At 44.5% G+C, this 19,331-nt stretch overlaps 1 protein-coding gene across 1 annotated transcript in view; it reads right to left on the bottom strand.

Moving 5' to 3' along the window:
* LOC126301749 (odorant receptor Or2-like) overlaps positions 1–19,331 on the bottom strand; it is a 127,293-nt gene that overhangs the window by 51,826 nt on the left and 56,136 nt on the right. The window contains exon 2 of the mRNA XM_049991718.1: positions 17,651–18,494. Coding sequence (XP_049847675.1) covers positions 17,651–18,494 — 844 coding nt within the window. The remainder of the gene's footprint in view (positions 1–17,650; positions 18,495–19,331) is intronic.

Here is a 19,331-nt window from a genome sequence, read left to right as displayed (position 1 = left end):
AGGACAATGAACGTCCGCATTTATCCCGTGCCACCCAACGTGCTCTAGAAGGTGTAAGTCAACTACCCTGGCCAGCAAGATCTCCGGATCTGTCCCCTAATGAGCATGTTTGGGACTGGATGAAGCGTCGTCTCACGCGGTCTGCACGTCCAGCACGAACGCTGGTCCAACTGAGGCGCCAGGTGGAAATGGCATGGCAAGCCGTTCTACAGGACTACATCCAGCATCTCTACGATCGTCTCCATGGGAGAATAGCAGCCTGCATTGCTGCGAAAGGTGGATATACACTGTAGTAGTGCCGACATTGTACATGCTCTGTTGCCTGTGTCTATGTGCCTGTGGTTCTGTGAGTGTGATCATGTGATGTATCTGACCCCAGGAATGTGTCAATAAAGTTTCCCCTTCCCGGGACAATGAATTCACGGTGTTCTTATTTCAATTTCCAGGAGTGTACTTCCCATAGATAACTACATGACGAAAATCACCATTGGCCAACTTAACACTCACAACAGCAGACTAGTGATGCAGGAGTTACGTAAGGAAGTGGAGGAGAGAAGACAGGATGTGGTCTGTTTGCAAGAGCCGTACTCCCTAAATGGGAAAATAGCTTTCACAGCTGCGACCTGGCAAGTAGTAAGCAGAGGGGAAGACCCAAGATCGGCAATAATAATAACCAATAAACTTATAAGGGCCACAGTACTAACACAGTTCACAACTAGCCGCTGCAACGTCGTGGAGCTGCAGTCTCCATCAGGAGCAATTGTCTTATCAACATGTATTTTCAATACGGTGATGACATTGAGAGACACTTGGCACACCTCACCACAGCTATCACGGCGTTACGGGGGCGAAAAGCAATTATAACTGCAGATATAAATGCCAAATCCCCCCTATGGTACAGTGGCACCAGGGACCCTAATGGAGAGAAGGCAGAAGAGGCCATCATGGCCTTGCAGCTGGTGGTGGCTAACAAGCCAGGCAACCCTCCGACCTATGCGGCGGGAGGTGGCCAAGGCACAAACATTGATGTGACCCTGGCTACGCCTAATGCTGCGCACCTCATCCAGCAGTGGAAAGTAGTAGAGAACGCCACCACCAGTGATCACAATCTCATCACCTTCAGTATTGGAGACAAGGAGTGCCGCTGGGCCATGGGGTGGGAAGTACAATACAACTACAAAAGAGACGACTGGGAAAGACTTGCTAGGGAGTGCGACATTCCTCCATTATCAGAAGGTGACGGACACGTGGACATTGATGTAGACAACAGAGCCGAGGAACTGGTGACAGTAATAACTCGAGCGGTCAAAGCCGCCGTACCTACTAGGAGGAAGGCCATGGCGGCCTCTCCGTCACCATGGTCAGCTGAACTGGAGGAGATGCGCCGGTCGGTCAGAAGGTTCAGGAGGCAATACCAGCGCAGTGTCGTCTGGCTAGAAAGACAAAGATGGCTGCAGCTTTACCGGGAAGCTAAAGACAATTTCCAAAAACAACTACGTGAAGTAAGAACAAAAAGTTGGGAACACTTTGTTCTGAACCAACTAGCTTTAGACCCATGGGGAGCCCACTACAAGCTTGTCCGAGAAAAAATCCGCTCTCCGATAGAGCTCTCAACCGTCAGGCATGGGGACGGGATGACAGAGTCTTGGCAGGAAACTGCTGAGGTCCTTCACCGGTCCCTACTGTCTGACGACACTGCGGATGGAGAGACAGACGAACAACGAGAGTTGCGTGAGAACAACAACAACGTATATGGAAATGATACGGCAGTTTATCCATTCTCTGAAGAAGAGGTAGCTGCCCATATAAACTCCCTGAAGAGAGGGAAAGCTCCTGGGCCAGACGGCATTGTGGCGGAGGTGGTGCAATTCCTGGCCCCCCAGATAGTCGCCCCTCTAACTCACCTGTACAAAGAATGCCTTAGGCAGAAAAAGTTCCCTCGAATCTGTAAGAGGGCAAATGTTGTAATTATCAAGAAAGGAGCTCACAAAGACCCAGCAGAAACAAAATCTTACCGACCTATGTGCCTGCTTGATCTGCTTGGGAAGGTTCTGGAGAGACTACTGGCTGACAGACTGGCTGCGCACCGAGTGCTGTGCGGGATGAGCGGCAGGCAGTTCGGCTTCAGGCCTGGGCGATCGGCATCTGATGCAATCGCCCTGGCGGCCGAGGTTTGCGGCTCTACCCCGTACAAGTACGTTGTTGGCATCATGGTGGGCATAAGTGGCGCTTTCGACAACCTGTGGTGGCCTTCGCTCTTCTCCTGTTTACGGGAGAAGGAGTGTCCACGGCCGCTATAAGGGTGTCTGAGGAGCCATTGCGAATATCGGGAGGTCTGGCTATCATCCACTAGCACAAGAGTAAGAAACACTATCACTAAAGGATGTCCCCAGGGCTCTGTACTGGGTCCCCTGTTTTGGGACATCCACATGGACCCCTTACTAGACAAACTTCAGCAAGGTGATGAAGTGCTAGAGGTGATAGCCTACGGAGATGACCTCCTCCTACTGGTCGGCGGCCGTAGCCGAGAAGACATAGAGCCCAAGATTGAAAGAGCAATAGAAATACTACAACTTTGGTGCCGTAACACAAAGATGAAAATTTCACCAGCCAAGTCCACATACCTTCTTCTAAAGGGACAATTAGTTCGCAATCCAACTGTCAGGATAGACGGCTCACCAGTTCTCAGGCGACGTGAGACTCGCTATCTCGGTATCATCGCCGGCCGCGGTGGTCTCGCGGTTCTAGGCGCGCAGTCCGGAACCGTGCGACTGCTACGGTCGCAGGTTCGAATCCTGCCTTGGGCATGGATGTGTGTGATGTCCTTAGGTTAGTTAGGTTTAAGTAGTTCTAAGTTCTAGGGGACTGATGACCTCAGCAGTTGAGTCCCATAGTGCTCAGAGCCATTTGAACCATTTCGGTATCATCATTGATGAAAGATGGTCCTTCGGCAGGCACATCGAAACCGTAACTCAAAGAGCCCTACAAGTACTCAATAAACTCATCTCCATTGGACACAAACGATTTCATCTCCCACCACATCTCATCAAACTTTATCACAATCACTCACATCTATAGTGGGTTATGGCTCAGGAGTCTGGGCACACAGGCTCACGAGGGTGGTGCCCGCCATAACAGTGAGGAGAGTGCAGAGAAACATGATTTTGAGATCAGTGGGAGCATACAGGACTACACCGGGAGGAGCCCTGTTAGTCATAATGGAGCTCTGCCCCTTGGATATCAAAATTCGAGAGCAGGCAGCTTGGTACTGGGCAAAGAAGGGGAATTTGGAGAAAACTGAGGAAATTCTAGGCAGCAGGACTGAGAATAAAGTTGAGATTAAGCAAAAAAAGGGATCTGCTATGGCAACACTCGTGGGAAAGCGAAGAAACAGGGCGTCGAATGATGGGAATGTCATATTTCGAACCAACCCGGGGACTAATCCACTTTCTCACTGGACATGGACCCTACTCGACATACTTATGTCGATTCGGGGAAAAGGCGACACCTGCGTGTGACTGTGGTGTTCCGGAGGGTACTCCTGACCATGTAGTCTACGAGTGCCCTCTTTTCAATGATGTGGCCTCAGTATTACGTGACCAACTACCGCATAATGACACATATAGACTGTTCAGACAACGCGACACTTTTCAGACCATTAATGAACTGGCTAACGCGGTATCACAGAAAGTCTTAAAGGACTATTTGAGAGAATTAAATTAGCACCTACAAGAGACCTACCTAAACACTAATAGAGTCTGGTACCCTACTCCCAAACCACCTGGGCGCGGAAAGGCCGACTTCCTCAGTCTTGAATCCGCTGCGCCACGGGATTTTGGGGAAGTGTGGTGCAGCCTTACTGATTTGGATAACGCACCTGATTTGACCTTAGGATAAGTTAGTTGTAGGACTTAGTTTTTAAACATTATCCTTAGAAACCTGCAGCGATCAACATCTTGGCCTGCCCAGTGTCAGGGGCAAGCTCATTGGGGTTAGCTCAATGAGCAAGGCTCTATAGTAGGTTTATATTATTCATCTGACACATTTGTAACGCTGTAGGACTTAGTAACTAGTCTATATTTAGGTTACCTGCTTGTAGTAAATTAACACATTATTTTTGCTCATTGCTTTCTCCTCATAGCTTACCTACTAACTAGTTACTAAAATATGACTTAGAATTAGCTGCAACTTATACCTCTGTATCACTATTTTTGCCCACTAATCACATAAGGCAGTAGGCTAGATGTATAATTAACGTTTTTTCTGGAAATAAAGAATTATTTTCTTTTTTTTTTGAAAATAGAAAAAAAAATAACATGGAATATAGATTTAAGTGTTAGGAAGTCGTTTCTGAAAGCATTTGTATGGAGTGTAGCCATGTATGGAAGTTAAACATGGACGATAAATAGTTTGGACAAGAAGAGAATAGAAGCTTTCGAAATTTGGTGTTTCAGAAGAATGCTGAAGATGAGATGGGTAGATCACATAACTAATGAGGAGGTATTGAATAGAATTGGGGAGAAGAGAAGTCTGTGGCACAACTTGACAAGAAGAAGGGACCGGTTGGTAGGACATGTTCAGAGGCATCAAGGGATCACAAATTTAGCATTGGAGGGCAGCGTGGAGGGTAAAAATCGTAGATGGAGACCAAGAGATGAATACACTAAGCAGATTCAGAAGGATGTAGGTTGCAGTAAGTACTGGGAGATGAAGAAGCTTGCACAGGATGGAGTAGCATGGGGAGCTGCATCAAACCAGTGTCAGGACTGAAAACAACAACAACAGCATGTAGGCAAGCGTTATCCTATTGGAGCAACACATCACCTTCCTGTTGCAAGAACGGCAAAAGAACGGTTAAGAAAGAGGTCTAAAAGCATTCTGCACATTTTGCGCGCTGGTTAGCGTCCTGAGGTGTGACCAGTATGTCTTGTGCGAATGCACTCTACTTCACAGCGCTGCCGCACGGGATAGCCGTGCAGTCTTGGGCGCCTTGCCACGGCTCGCGCGGCTACCCCTGTCGGAGGTTCGCGTCCTCGGGCATGGGTGTGTGTGTATTTGTTTTCGTTAGCCATTCAGTCCTACAAGTGATCGTTTGCCGTCACGAGTCGAGCCGTGCACGTGGATGCAGTAGCGTGAGTGGAAGACGGGCTAGAGGTGTGTGTGCTCATAGTCCCACTGCTAACAAGCAGATTGCAGCAGTCCGTGTTGAGACGTGTGTGTTCACAAGCCGTCTTATCCCTGCTGTGGTAGCTGTACGATCCGTCACTGCTGCCCTTACAACAATCCCGGCGTCTGTGCTGTGTGGACGCCCAGAACCTCGTCTACTAGTTAAATTATGTTCACATTGACGACTGATACAAGTATCGTTGCATAACTAATGCAACTCGTCCAACTTGTGTGGTAATTCCACACCTCCAGAAATGCTACAATTTGACCCGTTTCAAAATCGCTCAGTTGCTCTAAGGAAGCGCGAATGCGTCTCTGTGGCGTGGTTGCCTGCCTGATTCACACATTTATACCACACTGAGCCTTCTGGCTGAGCATTCCTTATTAATGGGTAGACGCAGATTTCACTCTGGTAACTATGCCACTACGCTATCTGTTGGCAGACGCCATTGGAGCCATTATTGGAGCCATTATCATTACATCTACCACCTCCAGGTCAAAATATTTTTTTTTTTTCCGGTGGTACAGACGAGTTAAATGGTTCAAATGGCTCTGAGCACTATGGGACTCAACTGCTGTGGTTATCAGTCCCCTAGAACTTAGAACTACTTAAACCTAACTAACCTAAGGACATCACACACATCCATGCCCGAGGCAGGATTCGAACCTGCGACCGTAGCAGTCGCACGGTTCCGGACTGCGCGCCTAGAACCGCGAGACCACCGCGGCCGGCACAGACGAGTTACACTTCCCTAAGTTCTCCCAACAAACCGAAACCGACGATTCGCCTTTCCTACTACCAACCTCACATATTCATACCGTTTCATATCGCTTAACAGTGCTACACCGTGATATTTCATCGACGTGACTGACACAAGCTGCACAATACTAATGCTGTATTCGAACACTAAAGGATTGAGATTCCTACTAATCCTCATAAACTTGCGGTTTTCTGCTTTTAGAGCACGTTGCAACTTATCACTTCAACTAGAAATTCAGAGTCATCATATACCCTCCTGTAGTCACTCAACGACGATACTTTCCTGTACAATGCTGCATCATCAGCCAACAGCTGAAGATTGCGACTCACTCTGCCTGTCAGATTATTTATCTGTACATAGAATAATAGCGGTCCTCTCAAGCTTCCCTGGAGCTCTCCTCTGATGAACACTCGCCATCGAGGTCAACATATTGCGTTCCTTTCCTGAAGAGGTGTATGAGCTACTCACATACCTGGAAACCTTACCTACATGCTCGGAGCTTCATTGACAGCCTGCAGCGGGACACCGTGTCCGATACTCTCTGGACATCTGGGGGTAGGGAACGTGGGCCACACTTAAAGTTGTCAACAGCCCTGTTGACACTCTAAAGAAACTATTAAGCCGTCGGCACACGGTCCGTGGATCCGAACGCTGAGCGTTGAGCGTGCCGAGTTTCTGACGTCATAACGTGGAATAGCACGTCTGGAGTCTTTCCGAACGTGCAGAGCAATATCTGGCATGTCAGATATTCTGAGCGTGCGTCTGAGCGTTGACCAGTGAGATGGCACAACGCCACCTACGTCACACACACGTCGTCTCCCTTCAGTACAGAGTTGTGAGGCCCCATTTTGGCATTCATTTCAAGCGTATATGTATAGTTTCCGTTTCTGAGCACCAGCAAATTGAGAATCACTGGAAAACGCGGTGTTAACTGTGTAATTCTTTCCAATACAATAATGAGAAACATCATATTCGTGGCAAAAGAATTATTGTAACTGGTGTATTATAAGAGTGTGCTATTTGAAGGCAGCGACACACTGAAGATCCACCCAAAACGCATTTTTCTTGGTACAATTTGTTATAATTAAATTCCAGTTATTAAAATATCTACGATTAAGGTTTTCAGAAACGGAAGTTATACTATGATTAGAAGCAGAATATGCGTTGTTTGTTTAGTGTAACGCGTAGCGACAGTGACCTGGATTGAGTTGTTTGTGAAGGCGGTGGTTCGCGTATCTTTACTTCCAAATATTTTCCCCTAACATTCGCGTTTTATTAGGTTCTGATACTTTATTGTTAATTTAATATAAGTTAATTTAATATAAGTATTTACTATAATATTTGATGTTATCTAAATATAAGTTCACCTTTTGTTTTTGGGGGTCACTTTGTTCGATTGACTTAATCTACTGGACTACTTGCGCTACTTGTATAAATATATTTTGCTCCTTTTTCTTTTACGCTTCGTAATTCACATGTTGCAAAGATTCTGCTGCTGGGCAGGAACAGTGATCAAATAAGACTGACCTCGGGGTTTTACTAAAATGTAGGAATGACGAAATAATGTTTATCTTATGCGGAGAAGTATTCCAAATTTGTACCGCAGTATTTGTAGTGGCACTTTTATAAGCTTGTGACATGGCATTTTCCTTCTCGTGGACGATGGAGGAAATGTGCGTTTTAATGGAGCTAACGTGGGAATTTTACGCGCACCCGTTGACTAAACACTATGATTTACGATCTAGAAACATCCCTGAGCTGCCGCTGGAGTGCGTTGAGATCTCGTATATCACCTTGAGGCCCACGTACCGCATGCACAAGTCGCATCATTCCTGAGCGTTCAGCAGCACGTTGCACTTGGCACGCTCAACGTTAACGTTCGACAGCACGGTCCGTGTGCCGACGGCTTTAGGGCTATCGTCCAGCGGCGAATGACGTGCCTGCGGTATGGCACTTTAGGGGCGGTACTGCACAGCAGTTCACAAGGCGTGTTCATTAGCTGTTTATTTAACAGACGAATGCACGAAATCTTTTCAGTGGGAGTTAACACAGCTTTATATAAGTGCAGATACCAGTGTGCTTGCATATTATAGAAGGGTACATTAAACATCATTGATACTACATAATAGTAGGAGATACCATTTTAGGTGAGGTTCTCGAATTATTAATCATTTATTGGTTGATAGTGAGTAGCATCACATTAACATTTCCGTAGAGTTGCATGCCTGAAGAGTAATTTTGCGCTGGTTCTGACAGCAGAGAGAAATCGAGGGCCTCCACAGTCGTCGAAAGAAAAGCAAGCCGAGGGAGATAGCGCTGTAGGTAGGGCAGTTTTCATGGTTCTCAAAAGAATAGGACAGTGGGAGCGTTCACTGCCTATGCCCACCACCCTGTCGCAAAGCAGGCGGTACGGGCTCCTCATGGCGGCTCGTACGTTGCTAATATAGTCAGTGGCGAGGCGATGGCTGAAAGCTTAAGATCGTAAAGGTAACATCTTACAAGCATCGCCACAGGCTTTCTAGCATGAAGTAATGTGCAGGGGACGGCTGCCGCAGATGCGAGCTAACAGCAGCGGAAATTCTCACGCAAGATGACAAGATGTAATCCCACAGCAAACAGATAAAAAAATATGATTGGCTAAATATGTAGTCGTAGGAGGAGTTAAAGAATGTTCTAGAGCGTGTTATCGAAATGAGTATGAGCTGAAAGGGGTTGGCTGACGGCTTCATGGCTCGTAGTGTAGAAGGCATTCCGTTTCTAATGATAGCAATGATTGGCCGCATGGAGAGTGCATGCTAACGATGCAAGGTTTGCTCTAAACTGGAGCACGGTGCGTCAGGTAATACTCTGCCAGGTGTCGATAGGACACACATCACTGGAGAGTGGCTCTGAGAACTATGGGACTTAACATCTGAGGTCATCAGTCCCCTACAACTTAGAACTACTTAAACCTAACTAACCTAAGGACATCACACACATCCATGCCCGAGGCAGGATTCGAACCTGCGAACGTAGTGGTCGCGCTGTTCCAAACTGTAGCGCCTAGAACCGATCGGCCACTCCGGCCGCCTCACTGGAGAGTGGTTTGAGACATTGCTGAGAAGGCGCTAGTGAAAAGTCTCACCATCAGATTTCATGAAGTGCTGATTTCGCCACTAGGAGCAAAATAATTCGTCTGTCTGTGAGGAACATGTTCTTCTTTGTGGAACTGAGGCACTTGAGTCAAGTCTCTACTCCTGGCTTAAGCAGCAGAATTCTTGATTCGTGTCTGGCACTTCACTGAAGTAGTTTTCGACCCTAGGAATTTACAGACGCTGTTTCACAACCTATGTACAGTCACAAATTACAATTACGCAACGCATTTCGTCTCTACGACGGCCGGCAGCACTGAGCAGATAGGAGCTAGAGAAATGCTCTTCCCAGCACTGAATTCGGTGATCCACGCACCAAGGCTCGGCAGATAGGGAATCTTTAATAACACATGTGTTAAGTTCCACTTAGTGGATCTTGGAGCTCTTTAGTGTCAGTATGAATCAAGGTGGTGGCTCTCTTAACGTCGATGCTAAACAGTATCAACCACTTAGTGTTTCTGTCGTATAAAGGGGGGCGTGATTTAAAGTCATAGACGTTTTGCCGATGTCAAATTTAGATTAAAGGGTCTGATTTAATGTTCTATGTCATTATCTGTTCAAATTGAACAACTGCTAATTAATCTGGGAAAAATGTGCAAAAATTATTACATGCATTAATAAAGTCACTGAAGATGAAGAGGAGGGAGAAAAAAAGATTACTAAAATTGGTAGCAAAATGTTTATATCCAAAATATTGCACACAAGTAAGACCAGGGACAATAATATAATCCATTGTTACTAGTTATTATAACTTTGACAAACCATTATAATATTTGTTTTTAAATTTAACATAAAAATCCGTATATAATTATCTCAACATAATAAAACAGTGTAAAATGAAAACCAGAGTTAATTTTGAATTGTCTTTGTGATATTCGCGATCGGCACATTAGAAGTTATAGGAATTGGCTATTTTCATTCGATTTACATTTTCATTGTTGCACAGTGCAACCATCACTCCTACACATGTTGTACGTAGCACACCCAGAGTAGGGCATTGGAAAGAATAACATTGCACAATTGAAACGGTAATTGAATGAAAACGGTCTACAGCTCCAATAAAATAAATATAACAGTTGTCATGTACAAGCACCTAAATTACGCCCATGCACTCTACTGAACAAATAGTAATAGACAACTAGTCTGACAATTGTATGACAGCATGGAGAGGTAACTGCCAAACGACACATTTAGCACAACTATCTTACACGGCTATTCTCTACATAAGCTACAAATGGTTCAAATGACTCTGAGCACAATGGGACTTAACTTCTGAGGTCAGCAGTCCTCTAAAACTTAGAACTACTAAAACCTAACTAACCTAAGGACATCACACACATCCATGCCCGAGGCAGGATTCGAACCTCCGACCGTAGTGCTCGCGCGGTTCCAGACTGAAGCGCCTAGAAGTGCTCGGCCACCACGACCGACTACATAAGCTACAACAAAATTCATCACCTGTAGACCGAATCTCCCGATAAAATAAATGAAGCAGCTGTCAAATATGTGTGAGCACGTCTGTTGCAACTATGCAGGTGGTAGTTACATATTAAAAGAACATGACGAATCTTGTTTCGCTACTAAATGTGACTGTACAGTTGTTATACATGCCGACTCGGTATCATTTGTATGCTGTGTCTACTGAGGTATGTAAATGATTCATTTTGCTTAAATTGATTTCTGATCTATTGTTTTATAATTTTGGTTATTTTTTTCAACAAACTACCTTGCAAATGTCTTTTTAGGTCTGAAGGTGGCCATTACGGATTGGTACTAAAAATCTGAACTATAAATATTTTGCAGTCTGTAGCTGGAATAATAAATATATAAACATCTTCCTGGATCACTAGAGACGTCTGCTTCGACTATGTGGCAACTCATGAGACATTCTGACAGGAAATCATGAATCCAGTCGCACAACGGCACACCATGTTGGTGATCACGAGTGCCTGAAATCTGAGGGGATGAAGAAGTCTGACTTTAGCGAGATAATAGGGAGATACAATCGTTGACATAAAATGTAATGTAGCAGAAACAGAACCATTTAGACAACTCTTAAAATAGAAAGGCTTGTTACTGGATGTCATCTGGCATAATGACATGTTTTAACCAACATTTGGATCGGTGAAAATAAATCCAAACGAGAGCCAATTGGAGATCTAGGTAGTGGATTTCTGGACATTAAGGAAGATGAGAAATTAATTTTGTTTCGGATTTTTTATAATCGAAGGGATAGCATTGTTAAAAAGAAGTCTACGGGTATCAGTGACCGCGTGCTGGCCCCTATTTCTATTGTAGGAGAAGTGGGATTCTTTCTACACGCCTACTGGGGGCCTGAAGATCGCTTAGTGTAACTCCGAAACTGGTAACAAAATAAAATAAGATAAGAAATTTAGACGGCAAAATGTTGTTTCCGATTTGACCTTTTACACCGAACAATCGAAGTCCCGCAACCCTCCTGTATGAAAATGGACTTAGAGAAAATTTCTATTTGATCTGATGAATGGCAGCTTTCTCTAAACGTAGACAACTTAAGTTAATGCAAATGAGCAGGAGATAAGATACTGCGTGAAGAGTTTGACAGAGCTCTGAAAGACCTGAGTCGAAACAAGGCCCCCGGAGTAGACAACATTACATTAGAACTACTGACGGCCTTGGGAGAGCCAGTCTTGACAAAACTCTACCATCTGGTGAGCAAGATGTATGAGACAGGCGAAATATCTTCATGCTTCAAGAAGAATATAATAATTCCAATCCCAAAGAAAGCAGGTGCTGACAGATGTGAAAATTACCGAACTATCAGTTTAATAAGTCACAGCTGCAAAATACTAACGCGAATTCTTTACAGACGAATGGAAAAACTGGTAGATGCGGACCTCGGGGAGGATCAGTTTGGATTCCGTAGAAATGTTGGAACACGTGAGGCAATACTGACCTTAGACTTATCTTAGAAGAAAGATTAAGAAAAGGCAAACCTACGTTTCTAGCATTTGTAGACTTAGAGAAAGCTTTTGACAATGTTGACTGTAATACTTTCTTTCAAACTCTGAAGGTGGCAGGGGTAAAATACAGGGAGCGAAAGGCTATTTACAATTTGTACAGAAACCAGATGGCCGTCATAAGAGTCGAGGGGCATGAAAGGGAAGCAGTGGTTGGGAAAGGAGTGAGACAGGGTTGTAGCCTCTCCCCGATGTTATTCAATCTGTATATTGAGCAAACAGTAAAGGAAACAAAAGAAAAATTTGGAATAGGTATTAAAATTCATGAAGAAGAAGTATAAACTTTGAGGTTCGCCGATGACATTGTAATTCTGTCAGAGACGGCAAAGGACTTGGAAGAGCAGTTGAACGGAATGGAAAATGTCTTGAAAGGAGGATATAAGATGAACATCAACAAAAGCAAAACGAGGATAATGGAATGTAGTCAAATTAAATCGGGTGATGCTGAGGGAATTAGATTAGGAAATGAAACACTTAAAGTAGTAAAGGAGTTTTGCTATTTAGGAAGTAAAATAACTGATGATGGAGAGGATATAAAATGTAGACTGGCAATGGCAAGGAAAGCGTTTCTGAAGAAGAGAAATTTGTTAACATCGAATGTAGATTTATGTATCAGGAAGTCGTTTCTGAAAGTATTTGTTTGGAATGTAGCCATGTATGGAAGTGAAACATGGACGATAACTAGTTTGGACAAGAAGAGAATAGAAGCTTTTGAAATGTGGTGCTACAGAAGAATGCTGAAGATGAGATGGATAGATCACATAATTAGTGAGGAGGTATTGAACAGAATTGGGGAGAAGAGAAGATTCTGACACAACTTCACTAGAAGAAGGGATCAGTTGGTAGAACATGTTTTGAGGCATCAAGGGATCACCAATTTAGTATTGGAGGGCAGCGTGGAGGGTAAAAATCGTAGAGGAAGACCAAGAGATAAATAAACTAAGCAGATTCAGAAGGATGTAGGTTGCAGTAGGTACTGGGAGATGAAGACGCTTGCACAGGATAGAGTAGCATGGATAGCTGCATCAAACCAGTCTCAGGACTGAAGACAACCCACACACACAATGAGCAGGAAAAACGATCCTGTGATTTTCGAATGCAGTATAACGGTGTTCTGCTTGACACAGTCACGTCTGTTAAATGCATAAAACGTTCTCGGTTTTTCAGCCGCGTCAATTCGAATTGACGCGGCCGAAAAACCGAGAACGTTTTATTCATGTATGCCGTCGCGAAAGACTACGAGGACAAGTCTGTTGAATATCTGGGCATAACGTTGCAAATCTATATGAATTGGAACAAGCGCATAAGGTCGATTATGGGGAAGACGTATTGTCGTTTTCTATTTATTGGGAGACTCTTAGGTAAGTGTAGCTGATCTATTTATAAGGGAAACCGTGTGTAGAACAGTTGTGCGACCTCTTCTTGAGTACTGCTCGACTGTTTGGGACTCCCACAAGGCCGCGTTAAGGAAGGCCTCGAAGCAATTCAGAGGCGTATTGCTAGATTTGTAACCAGTAGGTTCGATCAGCATACGAGTAAAACGGGAATACTCCGTGAACTCAAATGGGTTCCCTAGAGGGAAGACGACTTTCTTTAAGGGAAACATTATTGAGAAAGTTTAGAGAACCAGTATTTTCGGCTAAATGCAGAACGTTTGTTCTGCCACCAACATGCATCTCGCATAAAGACCGCGAAGACAAGATAAGAGAAATTAAGGCTCGTTCCACTTGCGGATGTAACGGAAAGGGAATGATTAGCAGTAGTACAAGATGCTCCCTTCCCTGCATCGTACGATAGTTCACGGAACGTGTACAGGGGTAGACAAATATTTGCGAACACCAAAAACACAACACATTGACATGCGTACCGTGTTTTACAGATTACAAGACGCTACGGACTATAAGATATGCCTTAATTTTTAAGTAATTAAAAAAATTTCTTACCCTTTTTATTATTAGATTGTAAAGCCAGACTAAAGAAATTCTTATTTTATAAAACCGAACTGACCTTTAAAGTCCCTAAAAATCGACAGGTACGCGTTTCGGGAGTCAAGCTCCCATCAGTTATCTGGTTGTCTACGTTCAACGCTTCATACATACACACTGAAGGAAGAACTAAATAATTATGAAATGCTGAATACCTCTATTTTATTTTATTTCACCGCTACTTTGTGCTTTTTTAAGTGCATGTGTGTAATAAATTGATCGGATACAGTCAAGTGATGAGAGCCTGAGCTGAGAAACGCGTAGTTGTGGACAGCATTCCTCACGTGTCGTATACATCCGTATCTACATTCATTGTCCGCGAACCACGCTCAATGCATTGCATAGGGTTCGACCCACTGTACCAGTTAATAGGGCTTTTTCCCGTTCCATTCAGATAAGGAGCGCTGGAAGATTGATTGCTTAAATGCCTCTATGCGTACTATAATTAACCTAATCTTGTCCTCATAAACACTATCTGGGCGATACGTAGGGAATTGTAGTACATTCATAGAGTCATCATTCACAGTCGGATCTTGTCTCCAATATTTTGCCAGTTCAGTTCTTTCTGGGTCAAACAAAGCTGTGATCATTCGTGCTGCCCTTCCCTGTTAGTCCTGTTTGGTACATGTCCCACACACTTGAGCAATATTCCAGGATGGGCCGCAAGAGTAATTTTTCAGCAACCCCGTTTGTAGCCTGATAGGATTCCGCTAGTATTCCGCCAACAAACCGAAGTCTGATACTTGCTTTCCCACGACCGATCTTATGTGTTCGTCCCATTCCATATCCCTACTAAGCGTTACACCAAGGAATTTGTATGAGTTCGTTGATTACTATTGCGACTCACTGATATTATATTGGTAGGATACTACGTTTTTTCAACGCTTATCATGGTCTGACTGAATATTCGTGCACCTTCGTTTAGCTTACACTTCATTGTAGACAACTGCATCATTTGCGAAAAGTCTGAAGTTACTATTAATATTGTCCGCAAGGTGATTAATATACAATATGAACACAACCGCAATTACTTCTACATCTGTCGATGCCTCTCCATCCAAGACAAAATTATGCGTCCTCCCTACCGAGCAATCCTCAATCCAACCACAAATTTCACCTGATATCCCACGCGATTTTACTTTCGATAATAAGCCTAGGTGTGGTACTGAGTCAAACGCTTTTCGGAAATCGAGAAATACCGGATCTACCTGACTGCATGGTTCCATGGCTTTGAGTACGTCATGTGAGGTAAATGGCGAGTTGGGTTTCATATGACCGATGTTTTCGAAATCCATGCTGGTTGGCATGGAGGAGCTCGCACTGCTCGAGATATCTCATTACATCTGAACTCAGTATATGTCCTAAGATTCTACAACGAACCGACGTCAGCCGGCCGGGATGGCCGTAGCCGGCACGGTAGCTCAGCGTCTTCGTTCAGAGGATTAGCTTCCCTCTGTAATAAAAAAAACTGAGTTAATCGATCAACTGCGAACTTAACCGGATGTCTTACGACGTCCGCCCCGAGCAGATCAAACGAACACAAGCGAACAAAATGAGATTAAAAAAAAAAAAAAGCGGTTCTAAGCGCTACAGTCTGGAACCGCGCGACCGCTACGGTCGCAGGTTCGAATCTTGCCTCGGGCATGGATGTGTGTGATGTCCTTAGGTTAGTTACGTTTAAGTAGTTCTAAGTTTTGATGACCTCAGAAGTTAAGTCGCATAGTGCTCAGAGCCATTTTTGTGCCTTACTCCAGCTAGTGATCACGTTTTTGTTCGAGGGATCTATGGTCGCCAATTGGGTACAGAATCTGACAGGGATTCCATTGGGCCCTGGGGCTTTGTTCAATTTTAACGATTTCAACGCCACTATCTATTTCACTCATCACTTCCGTGGTACAAGGATTAAATTGGGGTAATAGTCCTGGGTTTCTTTTGTAAAATAACGTTTAGAAACACAGTTAAGTATTTCAGCTTTTGCTTTGCTGTTGTCAATTTCAGTGCACGTCTTATCCATTAGTGACTGGGCACATGCTTCACACATTGCTCTCTTGACAGACAACGGAGTTTCATCCAGCGTCTCTCTGTCTATGCAGTAGTTTCTCTTCCTGTAGGAGCTTCCTTACAGCGACTGTGTACCATGGAAGGACCTTTCCCCACACGAACTGTCCTGGTGGGTACATATCTATCTAGTGCATGGCCAGCTATTATTATAAACTTGAGCCATACTTCCTTTACATGCCGCCGTCCTAAGGGTTTCAAGTTTGTCATAGATCTATGGCACTACTACTACTTTGTCTCATTTTCTGAACAAATAAATCATTCTTTTCTTTAGTTATCGCTTTTACTTTGGTATTCACTGTTTCTAAAATTACCTTATGATCACTGATACCAGTTTCGGTGTGGACATCCTCAAAGAGATCAAGTCTATTTGTTACCATTAGACTTAATACTGCCGTCATCAGTGGGGTTGTGAACTATGTTTTCTAGGTAGTTTTCAGCGAAAGCATTTAGAAACGTTTCACAACATTTGTTGTCACGCTCACCGCTAAAAATACTGTAACTATCACAATTGAGTGTTAGATGATCAATGACGCTTCCAACAATTACAGCGTAACTAGGGAACTTCTGTAAAAGTGAAATGAGGTCTTCTCTAAAATTTTCGATTAGATCTAGAGGTGTGTCTGTTGGTCGATAAAAGCATCCTAGTATGCCCAACCTTGATACTGTATCTTTTTCAAACAATATCACATGCAGTTTCAGTTTCTATCTCGGTGGATTTAAGTTTCTTGTCTACTGCAACAAATATACACCACCTCCATTTCCAATTTTCCTGTTACTTTGATGTACACTTAAATTTTCCCAAAAGTTCTCACAACTGTCAACTCGAGGTTTTAACCAGCTTTCTGTGCCTAGTATTATGAGAGCTTCAGTGCATTTTAGGAGAGCTTCAAACTCTGACAATTTCGTTGCGAATGCTTATGTAGATAAGCACTTAGATTTAGATACTCTCACGTGTGAAAGGTATTTCTTTGGATTTTACACTGAAAATTCTGGGTTTCCTGTGTACTACAATGCTAAATAACGATAGTAAAAATTGTAAGCTAGTCCTATGCCTCTGGAAGAATAGTAGCTGTAAGATTAAAAGTTGATAGGGGAAATGACGAGTATTGTCGGGTCTATACCACAGAAGAAGGAAAACAACGTTCTGAACGAAGAGATAGTTTCAATAAGATACATCCTGAGGCATCACGGAATTGTTTGTTTAGTAATGGAGGAAAATGTGTGGGGGGGGGGGGGGGAGGGGGGTTGTGTAGGGGACAGGTTAAAATGCATGTAAATTGTAATAGTTGAGCAGATATGAAGAGGCTCCCAAAGGACAGACTAATGTGGAGAAGTGGATCAAATAAGTCATCGAGCTAAATGCCACACCAACAACATGATTAATCGGTGATTACTATGTTTCGAATAATTAATAAATTTTTATCTATAAGTATGGTAACTCGATGAATGGATGAGATTGCTGGGTGTGCTCGCAAATTAGTCATACTCAAAAGCAGATGAAATTTAACTATAAGTAGAGGGAAATATAACGGAATAAGTTGGCTTGCCTTAGTATTTCCTGGTGATCTTTGACACAGTTGCGCACTTCATCGTACATGGAGACAGAATCGTGTGTGTTCCACTTCTGCTGTTGGCTGCCTTTGGCGGAGTTGGAGGAGTGCGCCAGGTCTTGTGCCGCCCCGCCGTCACTCAAGCGCGACAGCCTTATGTTGAGTATGTTAAGCTGACCCGTAACGTGGATCATGACGGATCCGAAGAACACGTCCATGCCGAGGCTGGAGAAGTTCCAGTAGAGGACGGTGTGGCACTCGGACAGGTACGCGAGCGAGTAGAGCGTGTGGTTGTGCACCTTGTGCACGCGGGTGATGGTGACGAGAGGCAGCGGGCTGCTCGGGTCGTCCGGGGGGAACTGCATGAAGAGGGGCACGGTGGCCCACATCTGGCCCAGCACGAACATGTAGCCCAGCACGCCGAAGGTGAGCCGCTTCGCCTTCTCGTAGGCGGCGTGCAGGGCTGCCGCCAGCTCGGCGTCCCCCTCGCAGAGCGGCCGCTGCCGGTCGATGAGGATGTTGAGCTCGTCGACCAGCCGGTAGTAGGACTCACTGTGGCTGTAGTGGTGGATCATCTTGACGGCTCCGTTGAAGCAGGTGAGCCCGGAGACGAGGGCGAACGTGACCTCGGTCATGTTGCCCCAGACGGTGTAGCTGCGCAAGATGGCCAGCGCGCCGATGTGCAGCATGCTAGTGCAGACGGTGCCGAAGTAGAGCGGGTAGAGGCGCGCCAGGCAGCGGCCCTCCGGCCGCCACACCCCCGCCAGCCGCAGCACCCTGATGTTGCGCCACAGCACGTTCTCCGACGGGGACGCGCCGTCCTCCTGGCCTTTGTTGGAGTCTACGCCAAAACATTCACAAACAGGGAGGAGTAGCAACTCTGTTTCACAAATAGTCACACACAACAATTTGAAATTTCAGTCCTTTTATCTATTTATTGTATGGCAATGCGTATACAAAGACCAGGTTAGCGCCCGCTGCTTCGCTCGCGTAGACTGTACGGTCTACAAAGATTCTTTTGTTTTTCCTTATTCTAATTTTTATGCTGTTCACAAATTGCGACACCTTCTACAGTTTTCACGCTAGCGAACTTCATAGAACGAGGGTATTTTTCGAATGTACTTCTTACTTACATCTACATCTACGTCTATATCGCGACTCTGCAAATCACATTTAAATGCCTGGCAGTGGGTTAATCGAACCACCTTCACAATTCTCTATTATACCAATCTCGTATAGCGCGCGGAAAGAATGAACGCCTGTATCTTTCCGTATAAGCTCTGATTTCCCTTATTTTATGGTGGTGATCGTTCCTCCCTTTGTAAGTCGGTATCAGCAAAATATTTTCGCATTCGGAGGAGAAACTTGGTGATTGGAATTTCGTGAGAAGATTCCGTCGCAACGAAAAACACCTTTCTTTTAATGATGTCTATCTCAAATCCTGTATCATTTCTGTGACACTCTCTCTCATATTTCGCGATAATACAAAACGTGCTCCCTTTCTTTGAACTTTTTCGATGTACTCACTCAGTCCTACCGGGTAAAGATCCCACACCGCGCAACAGTATTCTGAAAGTGGACCGACAAGCGTATTGTAGGCAGTCTCCTTAGTAGGTCTGTTACATTTTCTAAGTGTCCTGCCAATAAAACGCAGTCTTTGGTTAGCCTTCCCCACAAC

This window comes from Schistocerca gregaria, chromosome 1 (genome assembly GCF_023897955.1).
Source record: "Schistocerca gregaria isolate iqSchGreg1 chromosome 1, iqSchGreg1.2, whole genome shotgun sequence".
Lineage (NCBI taxonomy): Eukaryota > Metazoa > Arthropoda > Insecta > Orthoptera > Acrididae > Schistocerca > Schistocerca gregaria.
This window is presented reverse-complemented; position numbering and strand designations above follow the sequence as displayed.